The 18,238-nt window shown below is 43.2% G+C and overlaps 2 protein-coding genes across 2 annotated transcripts; both read right to left on the bottom strand.

The window, feature by feature from the left end:
* Positions 1–5,339: 5,339 nt before the first annotated feature.
* On the bottom strand, positions 5,340–11,378 carry LOC139163200 (zinc finger protein 420-like). Its single transcript, XM_070744161.1, has 3 exons — positions 11,227–11,378; positions 7,088–7,139; positions 5,340–6,980 (listed from the first exon to the last, which is right to left on the bottom strand). Exons 1-3 carry the CDS (start codon positions 11,376–11,378, stop codon positions 5,340–5,342), a joined length of 1,845 nt encoding a protein of 614 aa, XP_070600262.1.
* A 3,318-nt stretch (positions 11,379–14,696) lies between these two features.
* Positions 14,697–17,187, bottom strand: LOC139163199 (zinc finger protein 11-like). Its single transcript, XM_070744160.1, has one exon. The coding sequence runs from the start codon at positions 17,185–17,187 to the stop codon at positions 14,866–14,868; it is 2,322 nt and encodes a 773-aa protein (XP_070600261.1). The 3' UTR covers positions 14,697–14,865.
* Positions 17,188–18,238: the final 1,051 nt, after the last annotated feature.

The following is an 18,238-nucleotide window of genomic DNA, read 5'->3' as shown; positions in this document are numbered from 1 at the left end:
ATAAGAACAATGAGTCTGCTTATAGAAATTAAGCACAAGGGCTGACATTGTGGTGTAAAGAAAATAATCTTACACAACTCCAAAAACACTAAACTGATAATTGACTTCAGGAGGAAGAAAGATGTATCCTCACCATTGCACATAAATGACGAGGAGGTGGAGAAGGTTGGTAGCTTCAAATTTCTGGGCACTTATATATCAGAGGACCACTCATGGACTATGAATGTCAACATGCTTGTGAAGAAGGCACAAGAGAGGCTGTAAATTTATCTCAGCTTCTACTAATTCAAATATCATCTAGCAAATGTTCTTTTCTCCACAACGGCAAAAAGAATCCGAACCTCATACACAAACTAAATAAACAAAATATGACAAACAACCCCCACGCTGTAAAAGACCTTGGAATATCAAATGACCTAAGTGCCAAAGCCCACTGCAACAATATCGCCAAAAAGGCTTCTTGCCAACCTGATCCTACGTAGCTTCTGCTCCGGCAATCTCACACTACTCACCAGAGCTTACAAAACTTTCGCCAGACCCATCCTCGAATACAGCTCACCTGTCTGGAACCCACACCGAATTTCGGACATCAAGACCCTAGAAAAGGTCCAACGATACTTCACCAGAAGAGCCCTTCACTCCACCACTCGAAACAGAATACCCTACGAAAATAGACTTACAATCCTGGGTCTAGAAAGCTTAGAACTACGACGCCTTAAACATGATCTAAGTACTGCCCACAAGATCATATGCTGCAACATCCTGCCTGTCAACAACTACTTCAGCTTCAACTGCAATAACACAAGAGCACGCAACAGGTTCAAACTTAATATCAACCGCTCCAAACTTAACTGTAAAAAATATGACTTCAGTAACCGAGTTGTTGAAGCGTGGAACTCATTACCAGACTCCGTGGTGTCAACCCTCAACCCCCAACATTTTTCCCTTAGACTTTCCACGGTTGACTTCTCCAGATTCCTTAGAGGTCAGTAAGGGGCGAGCATAACTGCACTAGTGTGCCTTCCGTCCCCTGTCCAATTGTCTCTCCTATATTTTATATATCTTTTCTCCCATCCATATATCCTTCCTCTACTCTTCATTGATGTATTCTATTCTCATATCTCTTCTTCTATCCCTTCCCTGATATTTACTACTATACGTTTTTAATCTCCTTAACTTTCAATTTGTATTGGACAAAATAAATAAATAAATAAAATTTGTCCTACTATTGCAGCACCATGAATTTCCTGACGTACGACATTCTTGCATGGTATAGGAGCAGCTCTGTAGCAGATAAAAAAAGCTCTACAGAGAATTATTAAAACTGTCCATCATTGGGCTCCAACTATTTATTTATTTAATTTGACTTCTATGCTGCCCAATCCCGAAGGACTCAGGGCGGCTCACAACATTATTAAACTACAATAGCAATAGCAATAAAAAGAAGGGGAAAAAACTAGTAATTACTAAAATCCAAATTAAAACTTAAAAATTGTTACAGCTCATTCATACCAATTTATATACATAGATATATACAGTACATGCTGGTTCATTTAGGGCCCCAAGGCCTGCCGGCACAGCCAGGTCTTCATGGCCTTACGAAAAGCCAGTAGGGTGGGGGCTGTACGGACCTTGGGGGATTGTTGATTCCATAAAGTCGGGGCAGCAACAGAGAAGGCCCTCCCCCACAGTCCCACCAACTTACATTGTTTAGCTGACGGGACCTGGAGGAGGCCAACTGTGTGCTCTGATTGGTCTCTGGGAGATATGTGGCAGGAGACGGTCCCGTAAATAATCTGGCCCTGAGCCATATAGGGCTTTATAGGTAATAACCAATGCCTTGAATTGTGCCCGGAGACTAATAGGGAGCCAACGTAGCTCGCGGAGTATAGGTGTTATATAGGTTTACTGGGGCACACCGATGACAACTTGCGCAGTTGCATTCTGGACCATTTGGAGTATCTGAACACTTTTCAAGGGTAGCCTCATGTACAGCGCATTGCAATAATCAAGACAGGAGGAGATGAGGGCATGAGCGACTGCGTAGAGGCTCCGGGACTAAATAGGGTCGCAGCTGATACACCAGGCGAACCTGGGCAAAGGTCACCCTGGCCACAGCCCAAAAATTGTGATCTAGGTTCAGCTGTGGGTCCAGGAAGACACCCAGGTTGCGAACACGATCTGAGGGGTTAAAGTTTCTCCCCCCCAGGACGATGGTCGGAACAGATCGAATAGTCCTTAGGAAGAAATGCCCACAGCCACTCCGTCTTGTCTGGGTTGAGGTTGAGCCTGTTGGCCCACATCCAGACTCTCACAGCCTATAGGCACCGGCACATCACATCCAACCGCTTCACTGAATTGGCATGGGGTAGAGATGCATAACTGCGTATCATCAGCATACTGGTGATACCTCACCCCATGATGACGGATGATCTTGCCCAGCGGCTTCATGTAAATGTTAAATAGTAGGGGGGAGAGGACGGACCCCTTCAGCACCCCACGCAGGAGAGGCCGAGGGGTGGACCTCTGCCCACCCACTAACACCGACTGCAAAAGACCGGAGAGAAAGGAGGAGAACCACCGTAGGACAGTGCCTCCCACTCCCCTCCAGTCGTTGCAGAAGGATACCATGGTCTACCCACTTTGGACGATATCTTTGCCTCTCACTGTTCTAGGAAGGTGTATAAGATTCTCAGACACTCTGTAGTTATACTCAGACTTAATGAACTAAACGGTCACCATCAGTGAGCTGTTGGACAGTATTATTTTGTCTGTTGGGTAGATTTTTGGGTGGTTCAGGGTGGGGAATATGTGGTGGGGGGCATATTTTGGGGGGGGGTTATGTGTGTTGGGACTGATTTTTAGCATCATATGACATTCATTGTATGTGTACACTGCATACACATACACAATGACAATAACATATTTTTATATTTGTTGTATGTTCTTTTGTTTTCAAATGTTTGTTGTTGTTTTGTTATGGGTGGTATTCACTGTCAGACCCTCTACAATTTGCATACCAAGCAAATAGATTGACAGATGATAGCAATAGCACTTAGACTTATATACCACTTCACAATGCTTTGCAACACTCTCTAAGCGGTTTAAAGTCAGCATATCGGCCCCAACAATCTGGGTCCTCATTTTACCCACCTGAGAAGAATGGAAGGTTGAGTCAACCTTGAGCCTGGTGAGATTTGAACTGATGAACTGCAGCCAGCAGTCAGCTTGCAGTACTGCACTCTAAACACTGCACCAGCAAGACTCAGGGATGCTGTTAATATGGCTCTGTACCACATCCTACAACATCTTGGATCTCCAAAAAACTATGCCTCTTTATAGCTTTTAATTCAGCATTCAGTACTAGATGCTTGGACTCTTTTTCAATTTATTAAGTCACATTATTTGAATAGCCACAAAAAGGACAAATGATAGACAGCATTATTTATTGAGAAGCACAGCAACATTTTAAGGTTTTGTACTAAACCCACAAGGTTCAATATGATAACAGATTAGGCTCAATGTTCTTTAATTGATATAAAAGTTAAGTTCTAGATAATGATTAAAATGGTTAGTGTTTATGGGTAAAACATACTATTTAATTATTTCCTATTTATTTAATGATAAAACTAAGGTACTAGAGAAGGAAGGACAATAAAAAACCTATTAAGTATTCAATAAATAGTGCATAAACATACTACTCCCACTGCGCCTCCCCTCCGTGGGGGCAGCAGTCCATTAGTGAAATAGCGGTATCTGATAGAAACATAGAAGACTGACGGCAGAAAAAGACCTCAAGGTCCATCTAGTCTGCCCTTATACTATTTCCTGTGTTTTATCTTAGGATGGATATATGTTTATCCCAGGCATGTTTAAATTCAGTTACTGTGGATTTACCAACCACGTCTGCTGGAAGTTTGTTCCAAGGATCTACTACTCTTTCAGTGAAATAATATTTCCTCACGTTGCTTTTGATCTTTCCCCCAACTAACTTCAGATTGTGTCCCCTTGTTCTTGTGTTCACTTTCCTATTAAAAACACTTCCCTCCTGAACCTTATAGAATAGAATAGAATAGAATTTTATTGGCCAAGTGTGATTGGACACACAAGGAATTTGTCTTGGTGCATATGCTCTCAACGTACATAAAATAAAATATACATTTGTCAAGAATCATGTGGTACAACACTTAATGATTGTCATAGGGGTCAAAAACACTTCCCTCCTGAACCTTATTTAACCCTTTAACATATTTAAATGTTTCGATCATGTCCCCCCTTTTCCTTCTGTCCTCCAGACTATACAGATTGAGTTCATTAAGTCTTTCCTGATACGTTTTATGCTTAAGACCTTTCTTGTAGCCCGTCTTTGGACTTTGTAAGTGGATCACACTTGTAAGTGGATCACAAGCTTCCTAACAGACAGGAAACAGCAGGTAAAGCTAGGCAAAATCACACCAGATACCTGTACAAATAGCGCAGCTTATCTCATTTGAGATAACGATGAAACCACATAGAGACGGGAGGTTGGACATCTAGCCCTGTGGTGCAACCGGAACAATCTGGAACTAAACACACTCAAACCTATAGAAATGATGGTAGACTTCAGGAAAAAACCCTTCCATTCTACCACAATACTAGACAACACAGTATCAACAGTAGAGACCTTCAAATTTCTAGCTCATATCTCAAGACCTAAAATGGTAACCTAAAATAAAAAATGTCATCAAAAAAGCACAATGTTCTTTCTGCGCCAACTCAGGAAGCTCAAACTCCCCAATAAGCTGCTGATACAGTTCTAAAGAGGAATTATTGAGTCTGTCACCTGCACCTCTATAACTGTCTGGTTTGGTTCTGCAACCCAACAAGACCGACATAGACTTCAGAGGATAATCTGAACTGCAGAAAAAACAATTACTGTCAACCTGCCTTCCATTGCGGACCTATATATTGCACGAGTCCAAAAGAGGTGTGTAAAAATATTTACTAACCCCTCGCATCCTGGACATAAATTGTTTCAACTCTTACCTTGCTCTTATTTTCATATTCATGTCTTAGAATTAAAAATTTACAAAATTTAACTTGGCAAAGAAAATTTTCAGAGGTCATTTTAATGGACAAACTCTAGGAGGCAAGATGTTCCAATTGGCAAGGAAAAGTATTCTCATGTTATACACGTTGAGGTTGTCCTCCTGTATGGATTTTTCATGTGCGTCAGAAGACAAAAATCTTTGCCATATTCTAAGCCCTGATAAAAGTAGCTCTCTAGCAAGAATTAACTGACGCTGAAAGAGCAAATCATACACATCATTTCAAACATTTAAAATGCACTCTATGCATCTCTATGGTTTCACTTGCATATGGACCTTTTGATGCATTCCAAGGCTGTATTTTCGGGAAAAACCTTTCCCACACTCCACACATTTGTACGGCTTCTCTGCCATGTGGACTACCTGATGATTCCGTAGATAACTTGCTCTCATAAAACTTTTCCCACACTCCCCACATTTATAGGGCCTCTCTCCTGTGTGCACCTTCTGATGTGTCCGAAGTTCACCAAGTGACACAAATGTTTTCTCACATTCTGGGCATTTATAGGGTCTCTCTCCAGTGTGACGTTTCTCATGTCGAATTAGAGTGTATTTGTCACGAAAACATTTCCCACATTCTGGGCACTGACAGGGTCTTTCCCCAGTGTGAGTTACCTGATGTCGACTTAGTTGCGACTTGTCATGAAAATATCTCCCACATTCTGGGCACTTTTCATTTTTCTCCACATGCACTTTCTTGTAAGGTTTCTCTCCTTTGTGAATGCTCTCATGTTTTCTAAAATTATATTTGCTATGAAACACTTTCTCACACTCCAGACATTTATACTGCTTCTCTAAGTGTCTTCTCTGATGCATCAGAAGTGTATTTTTCCGGACGAAAGATTTATCACAGACTGAGCATTTGTGGCATTTCTCACCAGTATGTGTTAGGAAGTGATTTCTAAGGGTTGATGAACGACCAAATGCCTTCCCACATTCTAAACATTTGAACTTTTTCCCCCCTCTGTGAACATTCTCATGCCTTTTGAGGGTTTGTTTTCTAGGGAAAAATGTTCCACACTCAATACACATATAGGGCTTCACCCTTGTATGGATAATCTGATGTTCAAAAAGACTTCTCTTTAGAGAAAAAGATTTATCACAATCATTACACTTATATAGATTTTCTCCCCAGTGTGTCCTTTGATGTCTCCGAAGTTCAGCAGAAACCACATATCTTTTCTCACATTCTGGGCATTGATAGGGTCTTTCCCCAGTATGAAGTTTCTCATGTTGAATTAGGGTTGACTTCTGGCCAAAACATCTCCCACATTCTGGGCACCGATAGGGTCTTTCCCCAGTGTGACGTTTCTGATGTCGAATTAGGCTTGACCTCTGGCTAAAACAATTCCCACATTCTTGGCATTCATATGGTCTTTCCCCAGTGTGAATTCTCTGATGTTGCAGCAGGTATGATTTTCTGGAAAAAGATTTCCCACATTCTAGGCACTTATTACTTTTCTTCTTTATGTGTGTTTTCTTGTCTTCAGTCAGGCTTTTCTGATGTCGCTGTCTCTCAGGAAATCTTCCCTGGCGCTTCCAGGATTCAAAACTTCTCTTTCCCTGGTGGATTCGCTGATGGGCTCCAAGCTCTGAGCCTTTAGCAAAACGCTCCCTGCACCATCCACATCTGTAAGGCTTCACCCCAGGGTGGCTCCGGAGATGTTTGGCAAAGCTCCACACTCCAGCAAATGAATTCCCACAAAGAATACACAGATGGGATCCATTCCCTGCATGCAGTTTCTGATGGATTAAAAGGAGGGACCGGTGAGCAAAGCATTTCCCGCACTCGGAGCATTTTTGATTCCTCTGTGGGGATCTTTGGTCAAAATGTTCCCCCCGCTGCAGAGTTTCCAGGGGCTGCTCACTTCCAGGGCTTTCCATCCGAGGAAACTTTAACAAGCAGAATTTTTGCAAATGGTTGGAAGATGGGCAGGAGGATGAGCTCCAACACGAATGCAAAAGCTCAGAAGATGAAACCTCTGGACCCAGTGACTGACCCAGACTGGATCCTGCAAGCAGAAATTTCTCCAAAGTTTTTCCTGGTGGCACCTGCAGGGTGAAGAAAAAAAGAAGTGAATGAGAGATGATGATTTACTTTTTTCAGGTCCAAAAAGCTCAAACAATAGCTAGAAGACCCTCCCTGCAGAGCTCAGCTCCCCTTCTCTTTTTTAGCAGAATGAGAGGGATGGCTGACAAAATCCCCGTTGCCCCCCACTTGCTGCCTGAACTGAAGGTGACATCTCCCTTTTCATTTTCTGCAACTGGGGCTTACAGTGATGTTCCATGAGACAAACAGCAACGAGTCTCCCGTCCTCATAGGATTTATATCGGCCAGGTAGATCTAACTCTGTACAGAGTACAAGCCCTGTTGCTATTCATAGAAACATAGAAGATTGATGTCAGAAAAAGACCTCATGGTCCATCTAGTCTTCCCTAATACTATTTCCTGTATTTTATTTTAGGATGGATATATGTTTATCCCAGGACACTATTGTCATGGATACTATTCTTTGGGCAAACTCAGATTTAATATGTCTTCCTCAAGGGAGAAATACAGCAGGTTCTGGAGAACCGGTAATGGAAATTTGGAGTAGTTCGTAGAATCACCAAATACCACCTCTGGTTGGCCCTGGAGTGGGGAGGGAATGGGGATATTGCAGTATCCTTCCCCTACCACACCCACCAAGCCACACCCACAGAACCGGTAGTTAAGAAATTTGGATTTCATCACTGGTCTTCCTCCTAAAATGGCTTCCTATTGTTTGATACTTTAGGGAGGATGCAAGTACATTGATTGGGGCCAGCAATGAAGTTTGAACAACACAACAGGGAACAGATTCTATTTAAAAAATTAACTATCTATCTATCTATCTATCATCCATCCATTTAGATTTCTATGCTGCCTTCTCAAAACGACATGATGCCCGATGTCGGCCATTCATCTTCTGGGTTTTTGTCATTAATGTCCGTGCAATAAACAATGGTCAGCTCATAATGTACGCATGCATACAGTAACCCGAAGAGTAGCCGAAACCAAAAGTTAATTCAACTCCTCTTTACTAGTAGCAGGCATGTGAAGCAGAAGTAATAATAATAATAATAATAATAATAATAATAATAATAATAATAATAATAATAATAAAAAATTAGATTTGTATGCCGCCCCTGCTCCTCTCCTTGCCCGCTTGATTGTAACTTGCCCTGAACGAATTGGGCTGGGATAAAGCCTGGCTGGTCCCCAGCGTTGCTTCTTTCCAGGCTGCTCAAACTCGAGTTAGGCTGGCACGTGGGGGGTGAGTGGGGGAAGCCTGGCTGGTCCCCATGCCGCTTCTGCTCTGACTGAGTTGGGATGGCATGGAGGTGGTGGTGTTGGAAGCTTGGCTAGTTCCCATTGTTGCTTATGCCTCAACCCTCCACCCCCAGTTCTTTCATTCACACAATAGTCCCTCCTCCACTTATTAAAAGAAAAGCCGCCTTTCCCTCCGTGGGGCGAGGCTTCCCCCACTTTGCCCAGAGGCTCCCCGTCCAGACCCGCATCCCCGGGACCCTCCTGGCACGAAGGGGCACTCGGGGCTACCTTCCTCCTGGCGGGGAGAAGCCCTCCTGGCAGCACAAGGGAGAGCAGGAGGCCCGCCTGCCTGGAGCGGGGATGAGTAGCAGCCTCGCCGGACAACAAAAATTTGCACAGCCGCCCAAAATGATGCAGCCGGGGAAACCACGGGGAGGAAGAGAGAGATTTCTAGAGGGGCTCCACGGAGGCTTCTCCCCACCTTTTCCGGCTCCATTTCCTCCCTGGGAGAGATATTGGGGTGAGACGCTCTGGCCCCTCTTTCCTTTTCTCCTCCAGGATCGGCTATGGTTTCGGAGCTCGGGAAACGTTGCTTCCCCTTCGGAGAATGATGGGCGAGATGCTTCTTTCCCAGCCGGCCCGAGTTCAGAGTGGCCGGGAGTTTTTCCCTCCCCACCCCGCGCATTGAGAAGATCCTTATTCCCCCATTCCCTCAAAATTTGGGGGGACTTGGGTGCAGGACCCGGCGCTGGGATCCCCGTGGAGGTGGAAGGAAGGGAAGCCTCCCTCCTTCTCCCACTTGGTGCAGGGAATTTAATTCCCTGCCTTTCTTGCCTTTGATTCCTTTCCAAGTAGCTCCACTCAGGAGCTCCTGGAGTGTTGAGCTTTAATAATAATAATAATAATAATAATAATAATAATAATAATAATAATAATAATAATAATAATAATAATAATAATAATAATAATAATAGGATGATGATGATGATGATGATAGTAACAGCAACAACTACTGAGTTGGAAGAGACCTTGGAGGTCTTCTAGTCCAACCCCTCGCTTAAGCAGGAAACCGTACACTACTTCAGACAAATGGTTATCTGTCATCTTAAAAACTTCCAGTGTTGGAGCATTCACAACTTCTGGAGGCAAGCTGTTCCACTGACAGAGAAATGGGAGGTGGAAAGAGCAAGCTGATGAAGCCACATAAGACACATGGATCAGAGGTTGAATGTGATGGTGAAGTTCCAGGAAAAAAAACTTATATTTAAATGCCATTATAGGTTAAATTAAATTAAATTAAATGAACATCTGTGGCCTAGAGGTGGAGCTCTTGCCTCACAATCAGGAGGTTGTGAGTTCCATCCTAGGTAGAAGCAGATGTAGGAACTCCTACTTGGGCAGGGGGTTGGACTAGATGACCAGCAAGGTCCCTTCCAACTTTGTTAATCTGTTAAAAGCGTCTTGGCTCTAGTGCCCATCTGCTGTGATCTTGGAGCCCCGGAAAATAAAATATGTCACTACATTTCCATTTCTTCCCCATCTATTTGCTATGAATCGAGACAATCAGGTGCCATGATCCTAGTTTTCTTAATGTTGAGTTTCAAGCCAGTTCCTTTACCTGCATCAAGAGGATCTTTAGTTCCTCTTCACTTTCTGCTATTAGTGGTATCCAGATGATAGGATTTGAAAAGGAGGTAGCACAGGATTAATGATATGTACCAGAATAAATTGGATAAATAATTAGGAAATTTGGATTAAGAATTTTGCATTTGATATTATATTGTATTGTATTCTAATTTGAGGTATGTGAATTTGAATCTCTGTAAGGTGTGGAAAAACAATAAAAATGTATATTATTATTATTATTATTATTATTATTATTATAATTATTATTATATTATTATTATTTTTGTATGCCGCCCCTCTCCGGAGACTCGGAGCGGCTTACAACAACAACCTCCCCCCCAAAAGAATGGTTAGTCTAGAGCAGTGATGGTGAACCTATGGCATGGGTGCCATAAATCCACAGTAACTGAATTTAAACATGCCTGGGATAAACATATATCCATCCTAAGATAAAATACAGAAAATAGTATAAGGGCAGACTCGATGGGCCATGAGGTCTTTTTCTGCCGTCAGACTTCTATGTTTCTATGTTTCTATAAGTGGCACACAGAGCCATATCTGCTGACACATGAGCAGTTGACCTAGCTCAGCTCCAACATGCATGTGTGTGCCAGCCAGCTGATTTTTGGCTTGCATAGAGGCACTGGGCGGGCGTTTTTGACTTCCAGAGAGCCTCCCCCCGCTCCAGAGAAGCCTTTGGCACCTGGGGAGGGCGAAACACGAGCCTGCTGGGCCCATCAGAAGTTGGGAAACAGGCCATTTCCAGCCTCCAGAGAGCCTCCTGGGGCAGGGGAAGGTGTTTTCGCCCTCCTCAGGCATTGAATTATGGGTGTGGGCACTCAAACATGCACAATAGCATGCGTGCATGGTCTTTCGGCACCCGAGATTCATCATCACTGTTCTAGAGAAAAGAAGGATTGAGGGTGACTGGCTTCAAGCCGAAGGCATCGTTCAAGTCAGAGACTTTGACCTGCCACATACTAGGATGTAGAATGTACAGTGGTACCTTGGTTCTCGAATGCCTTGGTTGTCGTACATTTCTGATACCGAACAAAATTTTCAGCAAAAATTTCCTTCGGTATCCGAACAAAAATTTCCTTCGGTATCCGAACAAAAATTCGGATACCAAACAGCCACAGAAAAATTTGTTAATTATCCGAAATGTTACCGCCTGGGGCGGCTGCAATCCCAGCTCCTTTCCTCAATGCTTTGTCTTGTTACCTGTAGGCAGCTGCACCAACTATCTCCTTGCTGGCGGTGGCAATGGCAGCGGCTTCCCTTCGAGGAGCAACAGCGCTGGGAATGTCACGTGATGAAGGGAAGCTGCTGTAGCCATCTGAGCAGTTGCCGCCGCTCCAGCAGCTTCCCTTCATTACGTGACATTCCCGGCGCTGTTGCTACTTGAAGGGAATCCGCCGCCGTTGCTGCCGCCGGGAAGAAGAAAGTTGGTGCAGCTGCCTACAGGTAACAAGACGAAGCACTGAGGAAAGGAGCCCCCCGAAGCTGCCGGGATTGCAGCCGCCCCCACCCTTCCTGCAGCTTGGAGCGCTTATAGAGCTCCTCAGATTTTTTATCCCATAGGAAATAAAGAAAATAGATTTTATTTATTTATTTATTTGTCCAATACACAAATACATAGGAAGAAAAATAGACATGTGATAACATAAAAGAGGGTGAAAGCGATTCAACGGGCTGGGAACCAATTAAATCCAATTCCATTATTTCCTATGGGATAAATTAATTCGGTACTGGACCAAATCGGTTCTCGACTACACTTCTCGAACGAATTGTGGTCGAGAACCGAGGTACCACTGTATTAGTAATGTGGGAATTTAGGAGGCTGCATGAGAGGGAAGACTACTAGCCATAACAAATTTCTTCTAGATACTCAAAGTTATCCTTTATTCAGCACCTGCCCAGAAGTCGATGGGAGGATCGGGGATGTTGGCAGAACCAGAGTGGACCATGTGATGAATTTGTGAGTGTAAGAACAGGGGATGAAATTTAAACTGGGTGGAGAAACCCACGGGACTTTAGATTCGGGTTTCTCCAAACCGTGCTAACATGACTCTGTTAATAAATTTTTACTTTGAGGAAGGCCACGCCTTGGACTTTAATTTCATTCTTGGATGCTAGCTGGAATGCTGACAGTAACATGATAGCTATTCCATTATTTGAGGGGTTGCCACCAAGAAGAGGAGGTGAAGCTATTCTCCAAAATCTCCTAAGGCAGGCAAGAAAAAATGAATGGAAGCTAATCAAACCAACAAAGGTGGCATTTTGTGAGTACACAGTTTAAATATGAAAAGCATGTTTACACCTTACTCCTCCCTTTCCAGTAACTAAACCCCCACCTTTTGGCTTTCTTTCTCTCTCTGGAAATTCCCCCAAACCATGACATCACCACATACAGTGGTCCCTCGATTTTCACGGGTTCGAACTTCACGAAACGGCTATACCACGGTTTTTCAAAAATATTAATTAAAAAATATTTCGCTGTTCTTTTCCCTATACTACGATTTTTCCCGCCCGATGACATCATATGTCATTGCCAAACTTTCGTCCGCCTTTAATAAATATTTTTTTAATAAACTTTAATAAATAAACATGGTGAGTAATAATCTAAATGGTTGCTAGGGGAATGAGAAATTGCAGTTTAGGGGTTTAAAGTGTTAAGGGAAGGCTTGTGTTACTGTTCATAGCCAAAAATAGTGTATTTACTTCCACATCTCTACTTCGCGGAAATTCGACTTTCGCGGGCAGTCTCGGAACGCATCCCCTGCAAAAATCGAGGGAACACTGTACTACCTTTCACTCAGCCAGCATGTTCCTTCCCATATTCTTCTCTACCAAAATCATTTATCCTGGCCATCCCCTCTCAACAAAATTCTAACACAAACACATCTTGTTTATCAGAAAATGAGAAATAGCTGACAGGCAGAAATACAGTTTTGTAGAAATACAGTTTTACAGAGGTTTATAGAAGTTCACCTTGATTATACAATATAAAATGTCACATAAAAATAGCTTCACTTATGCTCACATTCACTGTATTTTTTACAAGAAGAAAACTGCCTTTTCTCACATGTGTCATACACCTGTAAGATTTTCCTCCTGTGTGGATTTTTCATGTGCCTCTGAAGATAAAAACCTTTACCACATTCTGTTCTGTCGGGCTCTCTGGTAGAATCCTCCCAAAAATTCACAGGTACAAATTTCAGACACACACACACGTTTGAAAATTCAAAACAATGTTCTTTATAATGAAAATTCACTTAAACCAAGCCCTCTTTTGGTATAGCAAAGAGCACTTGTCTCCAAACAAACTGGTAATTTGTACAAGTCCCTTATCAGTTCTGTGATACTTAGCTTGCAGCTGTGAGGCAATTCACAGTCCTTCTTCTTTCACAAAGTGAAACACACTTTGCTCTGGTTTAGTTTCAAAGCGGGGGGAAATCAGCACACAAAAGGTCAAAGTCAGTAAAGCAGTCACGAAACACAACGATCAGATAATCCTCCACAATGGCCAAACCCACAGGCTGCTCTTTATAGCAGCCTCACTAATTACCACAGCCCCACCCAACCACAGGTGGCCTCATTTTCTTTGATAATAATCTCTCAGTTGTTGTTGCCTATGCATGGCTCTCCGCATGCGTGCTGTATCATTAACTCTTGTTCTGAATCCAAGGAGGAGCTAGATAATTGATCTCCTTCTGAGCTGTCTGCCACACTCTCCTCCTCCTGGTCACTCATGTCTTCTTGGTCAGAGGAGCCTTCATCAGCAGATTCCACCGGGGGCAAAACAGGCCTGCAGCATGTGGATGTCTCCCCCACATCCACAGTCCTTGGAACAGGAGATGGGCCAGAGCTAACCACAACACATTCTAAGCCCTGATAAAAGTTTCTCTTCAGTAAGAATTCACTGATGTTGAAGAGTATTTTTCCAGGCAAACCATACATCACACTTCCAACATTTAAACTGCATCTTTCCTACATGGATTAGTGTGCGATTTTAAAGAGATGATTGACAAGAAAATGCTCTCCCACAATCTAAAAATTTATAATTCCCTCCCTCTCTTTACGAATTCTTATATGACTTCTAAGATTTGAAAAACTATGAAATAGAATGAATAGAATAATCAGGGCTTATTAGGGCTTTTTCCATGTGATTTTTCTAATGTTTTGTTTTTGGGAAAAAATATATTATTATTATTTATTATTATTTATTAGATTTGTATGCCGCCCCTCTCCGAAGACTCGGGGCGGCTCACAACAGTAATAAAAACAATATACGGTAGCAGTGGAACAAATCTAATATTAAAAAACATATAAAACCCTATCATTATTTTTTTTAAAAAAACCCCAAACAGCACATTCATACCAAACATAAAACAAAGTATAAAAAAGCCTGGGGGAAAGGTCTCTCAACTCCCCCATGCCCGGCGGTATAAGTGAGTCTTGAGTAGTTTACGAAAAACAGGGAGGGTGGGGGCAGTTCTAATCTCCGGGGGAGTTGGTTCCAGAGGGCCGGGGCCGCCACAGAGAAGGCTCTTCCCCTGGGGCCCGCCAGCCGCCCCGAGTCTGGAGAGGGGCGGTATACAAATCTAATAAATAATAATAATAAAATAACGACATTGTTTAGTCGACGGGACCCGGAAAAGGCCAACTCTGTGGACCTTATTGGTTGCTGGGATTCGTGCGGTAGCAGGCGGTTCCGGATACCGCATTCTATGCATTTCTATGGCTTCACCCGCATATGGACCTTTTGATGCCTTTCCCAAACTCCACACATTTCTACAGCTTCTCTGCCATGTGGATTATCTGATGAACCTGAAGCAGTATCTCAAAGTTTGCAGGACCTCAGGGTTTGAGAGAGTGTTGCTGTGAGGAATCTTTCTCACACTCCCTACATTTACAGGGCCACTCTCCTGTGTGCAATTCCTCATGTCTCCGAAGTTGAGAAGAATCCACAAATCTTTTGTCACATTCTGGGCACTGATAGGGTCTTTCTCCAGTGTGAAGTCTCTGATGTCGAATTAGGCTTGACTTCTGGCCAAAGCATCTCCCACATTCTGGGCATTGATAGGGTCTTTCTCCGGTGTGAAATCTCCGATGTCTCCGAAGTCCAGCAGAGTCCACAAATGGTTTCTCACATATTGGGCAATGATAGGGCGTGTCTCCAGTGTGAAGTCTGTGATGTCGATTTAGGTGTGACTTGTAGCCAAAACGTCTTCCGCATTCTAAGCACTGATGGGGTCGTTCTCCGGTGTGAAGTCTCTGGTGTTGAATTAGGTTGGACTTGTAGCCAAAGCATCTCCTACATTCTAAGCACTGATAGGGTCGTTCTCTGGTGTGAAGTCTCTGGTGTTGAATTAGTTGTGACTTTGTGCCAAAACATCTCCCACATTCTGGGCACGTTTCATTTTTATGCACAGCCTTGAAAGGCTTCTCCCCTTTGGGAAGCATCCCATGTTTTCTAAGACAATATTTGCAATGAAAAGATTTCTCATTCTCTGGACATTTATATTGCTTCTCTAAGTGGATTTTTTGATGAACCTGAAGCAGTGTTTCTGTGAGAAACCTTTTCCCACATTCCCCACATATATAGGGCCACTCTCCTCTGTGCCTCTTCTGATGTCGCCGAAGTCCAGAGGACTCCACAAATCGTTTCTCACATACTGGGCATTGATATGGTGTTTCCCCAGTGTGAAGTCTCTGATGTCGATTTAAGTGTGACTTGTAGCCAAAACACTTCTCACATTCGGAGCAATGATAGGGTTTTTCTCCATTGTGAAGTCTTTGATGTTGAGTTAGGTTTGACTTGTAGCCAAAACACTTCCCGCATTCTGGGCACTGATAGGGTTTTTCTCCGGTGTGAAGTCTCTGATGTTGAATTAGTTGTGACTTTGTGCCAAAACATAACCCACATTCTGGGCATGTTTCATTTTTCAGCAGAGCCTTGGAAGGCTTCTCTACTTTATGAAGCATCTCATGTTTTCTAAGATAATATTTGCAATGAAAAGATTTCTCGCACTCTGGACATTTATACTGCTTCTCTAAATGGCTTCTCTGATGCATCAAAAGTGCGTATTTCCGGACAAAAGATTTCTCACACTCTGGGCATTTGTAGCGTGTCTGACCCGTATGGATTTTGCAGTGAACTCTAAGGGTTGATGAACGACCAAATGCTTTCCCACAGTCTGAACATTTGAAGTTTTTTTCCCCTCTGTGAACATTCTCATGACTTCTGAGGTTTTGGATCGTACGGAAAAATGTTCCACATTCAATGCACATAAAGGCCTTCACCCCTGTATGGATACTTTGGTGTTGAGAAAGATTTGACATTTTAGCAAAACATTTATCACAATGCTTACATTTGTATAGTTTTTCTCCCCTATGCGTCCTTTGCTCTCGCCGTAGTGCAACAGACTTCACAAATCGTTTTTTGTATTCTCGGCATTTATAGGGTCTGTCTCCAGTGTGAAGTCTCTGATGTCGAATTAGGTTGGAATTTTGGGAAAAACATCTCCCACATTCTGAACACTGATAGGGTTTTTCTCCGGTGTGAACTCTCTGATGTATCAGCAGGCATGACTTACTGGAAAAACATTTCCTACATTCTGGGCACGTTTTGCTTTCCTCCTTTATGTGTGTTTTATGATGTTTGCAAAGAGATGAACTCCAAGGGAAACACTTTCCACACACAAAGCATTTATAAGGACTCTGCCCTGTGTGAACTTTCTCGTGTTTTCTAAACAATTGTTTGTACTTGCAGGGCTTCTCTTCAGTTGCACTGTTCTGAGGCCTAGAAACACATAGCCTCCAAGGAAATCTTCCCCCAAGCTTCCAGGATCCCAGAGATCTTTTTCCCTGGTGGATTTGCTGATGGGCTCCAAGGTCAGAGCCTTTAGAAAAACGCTTCCCGCACTCTCCACATTTGTATGGCTTCACCGCAGGGTGGCTCTGGAGATGTTTGGCAAAGCTCCACACTCCAACAAAGGAATTCCCACAAAGAAAACACAGGTGGGATCCATTCCCTGTGTGCAGTTTCCAATGGATCAAAAGGAGGGACCGGTGAGCAAAGGATTTCCCACACTTGGAGCATTTTGAGAGTCCCCCCTGATTCCTCTGTTCCCCCATCTGCAGAGTTTTCAGGAGCTGCTCACTTCCAGGGGTTTCCATCCGAGGAAATTCTTACAAGCAGAACTTTGGCCAAAAGGTTAAAAGATAGGCAGGAGGATGAGCTCCAGCACGAGTCCAAAAGCTCAGAAGACGAAACCTCTGGTCTCCATGACTGATCCAGATTGCATCCTGCAAGCAGAATTTTTCCAAAGGTTTTCCTGGTGGCACCTGCAGGGTGAAGAAAAAAGAAGTGAAGGTGAGAGGAAGATTGATTGATTGATTGATTGATTGATTGATTGATTGATTGATTGATTGATTGATTGGATTTGTATGCTGCCCCTCTCCGCAGACTTGGGGCGGCTAACAACAACAATAAAAAGCAGCATGTAAATCCAATACTAAAACAACTAAAAAACCCTTATTGTAAAACTAATCATACATACAAGCAAACATACCATGCATAAATTGTAAAGGCCTAGGGGGAAAGAGTATCTCAGTTACCCCATGCCTGACAGCAGAGGTGGGTTTTAAGGAGCTTACGAAAGGCGAGGAGGGTGGGGGCAATTCTAATCTCCGGGGGGAGTTGGTTCCAGAGGGTCGGGGCCGCCACAGAGAAGGCTCTTCCCCTGGGCCCTGCCAAACGACATTGTTTAGTTGATGGGACCCGGAGAAGGTCCACTCTGTGGGACCTAACTGGTCGCTGGGATTCGTGCAGCAGAAGGCGGTCCCTGAGATATTTTATTTTATTAAGCTCTCCAAAGAGCCCAAACAATTGCTGGAAGACTGTATTCCTCAAAACCATGCTGGGATCCTCCCTGCGGAGCTTGACCTCCCCTTCTCTTTTCTGAGCACAAGGGGAGGGATTGCTCCCCATTTGCCTGCCTGAATTGAGGATGATACTTGCCTTTTCCATGGAGTAGTGTGCATACTACATGTTGTGAGACAAACATGTCCGTTTGGAGTGAGCTGCATACAAATGCAATAAATGAATGAATGAATGAATAAATAAATAAATAAATAAATTTCAAAGATCCCCCACCCACATGGGATTTGTATGTGCCAGGTAGATCTAATTGTGTACACTGATGATAGAATATCACTTTTAGAAGAA

Source organism: Erythrolamprus reginae, chromosome 2 (genome assembly GCF_031021105.1).
Source record: "Erythrolamprus reginae isolate rEryReg1 chromosome 2, rEryReg1.hap1, whole genome shotgun sequence".
Classification (NCBI taxonomy): Eukaryota; Metazoa; Chordata; class Lepidosauria; order Squamata; family Dipsadidae; genus Erythrolamprus; species Erythrolamprus reginae.
Note: the sequence above shows the minus strand (reverse complement) of the source record. Positions and strands in the feature narration are given on the sequence as shown.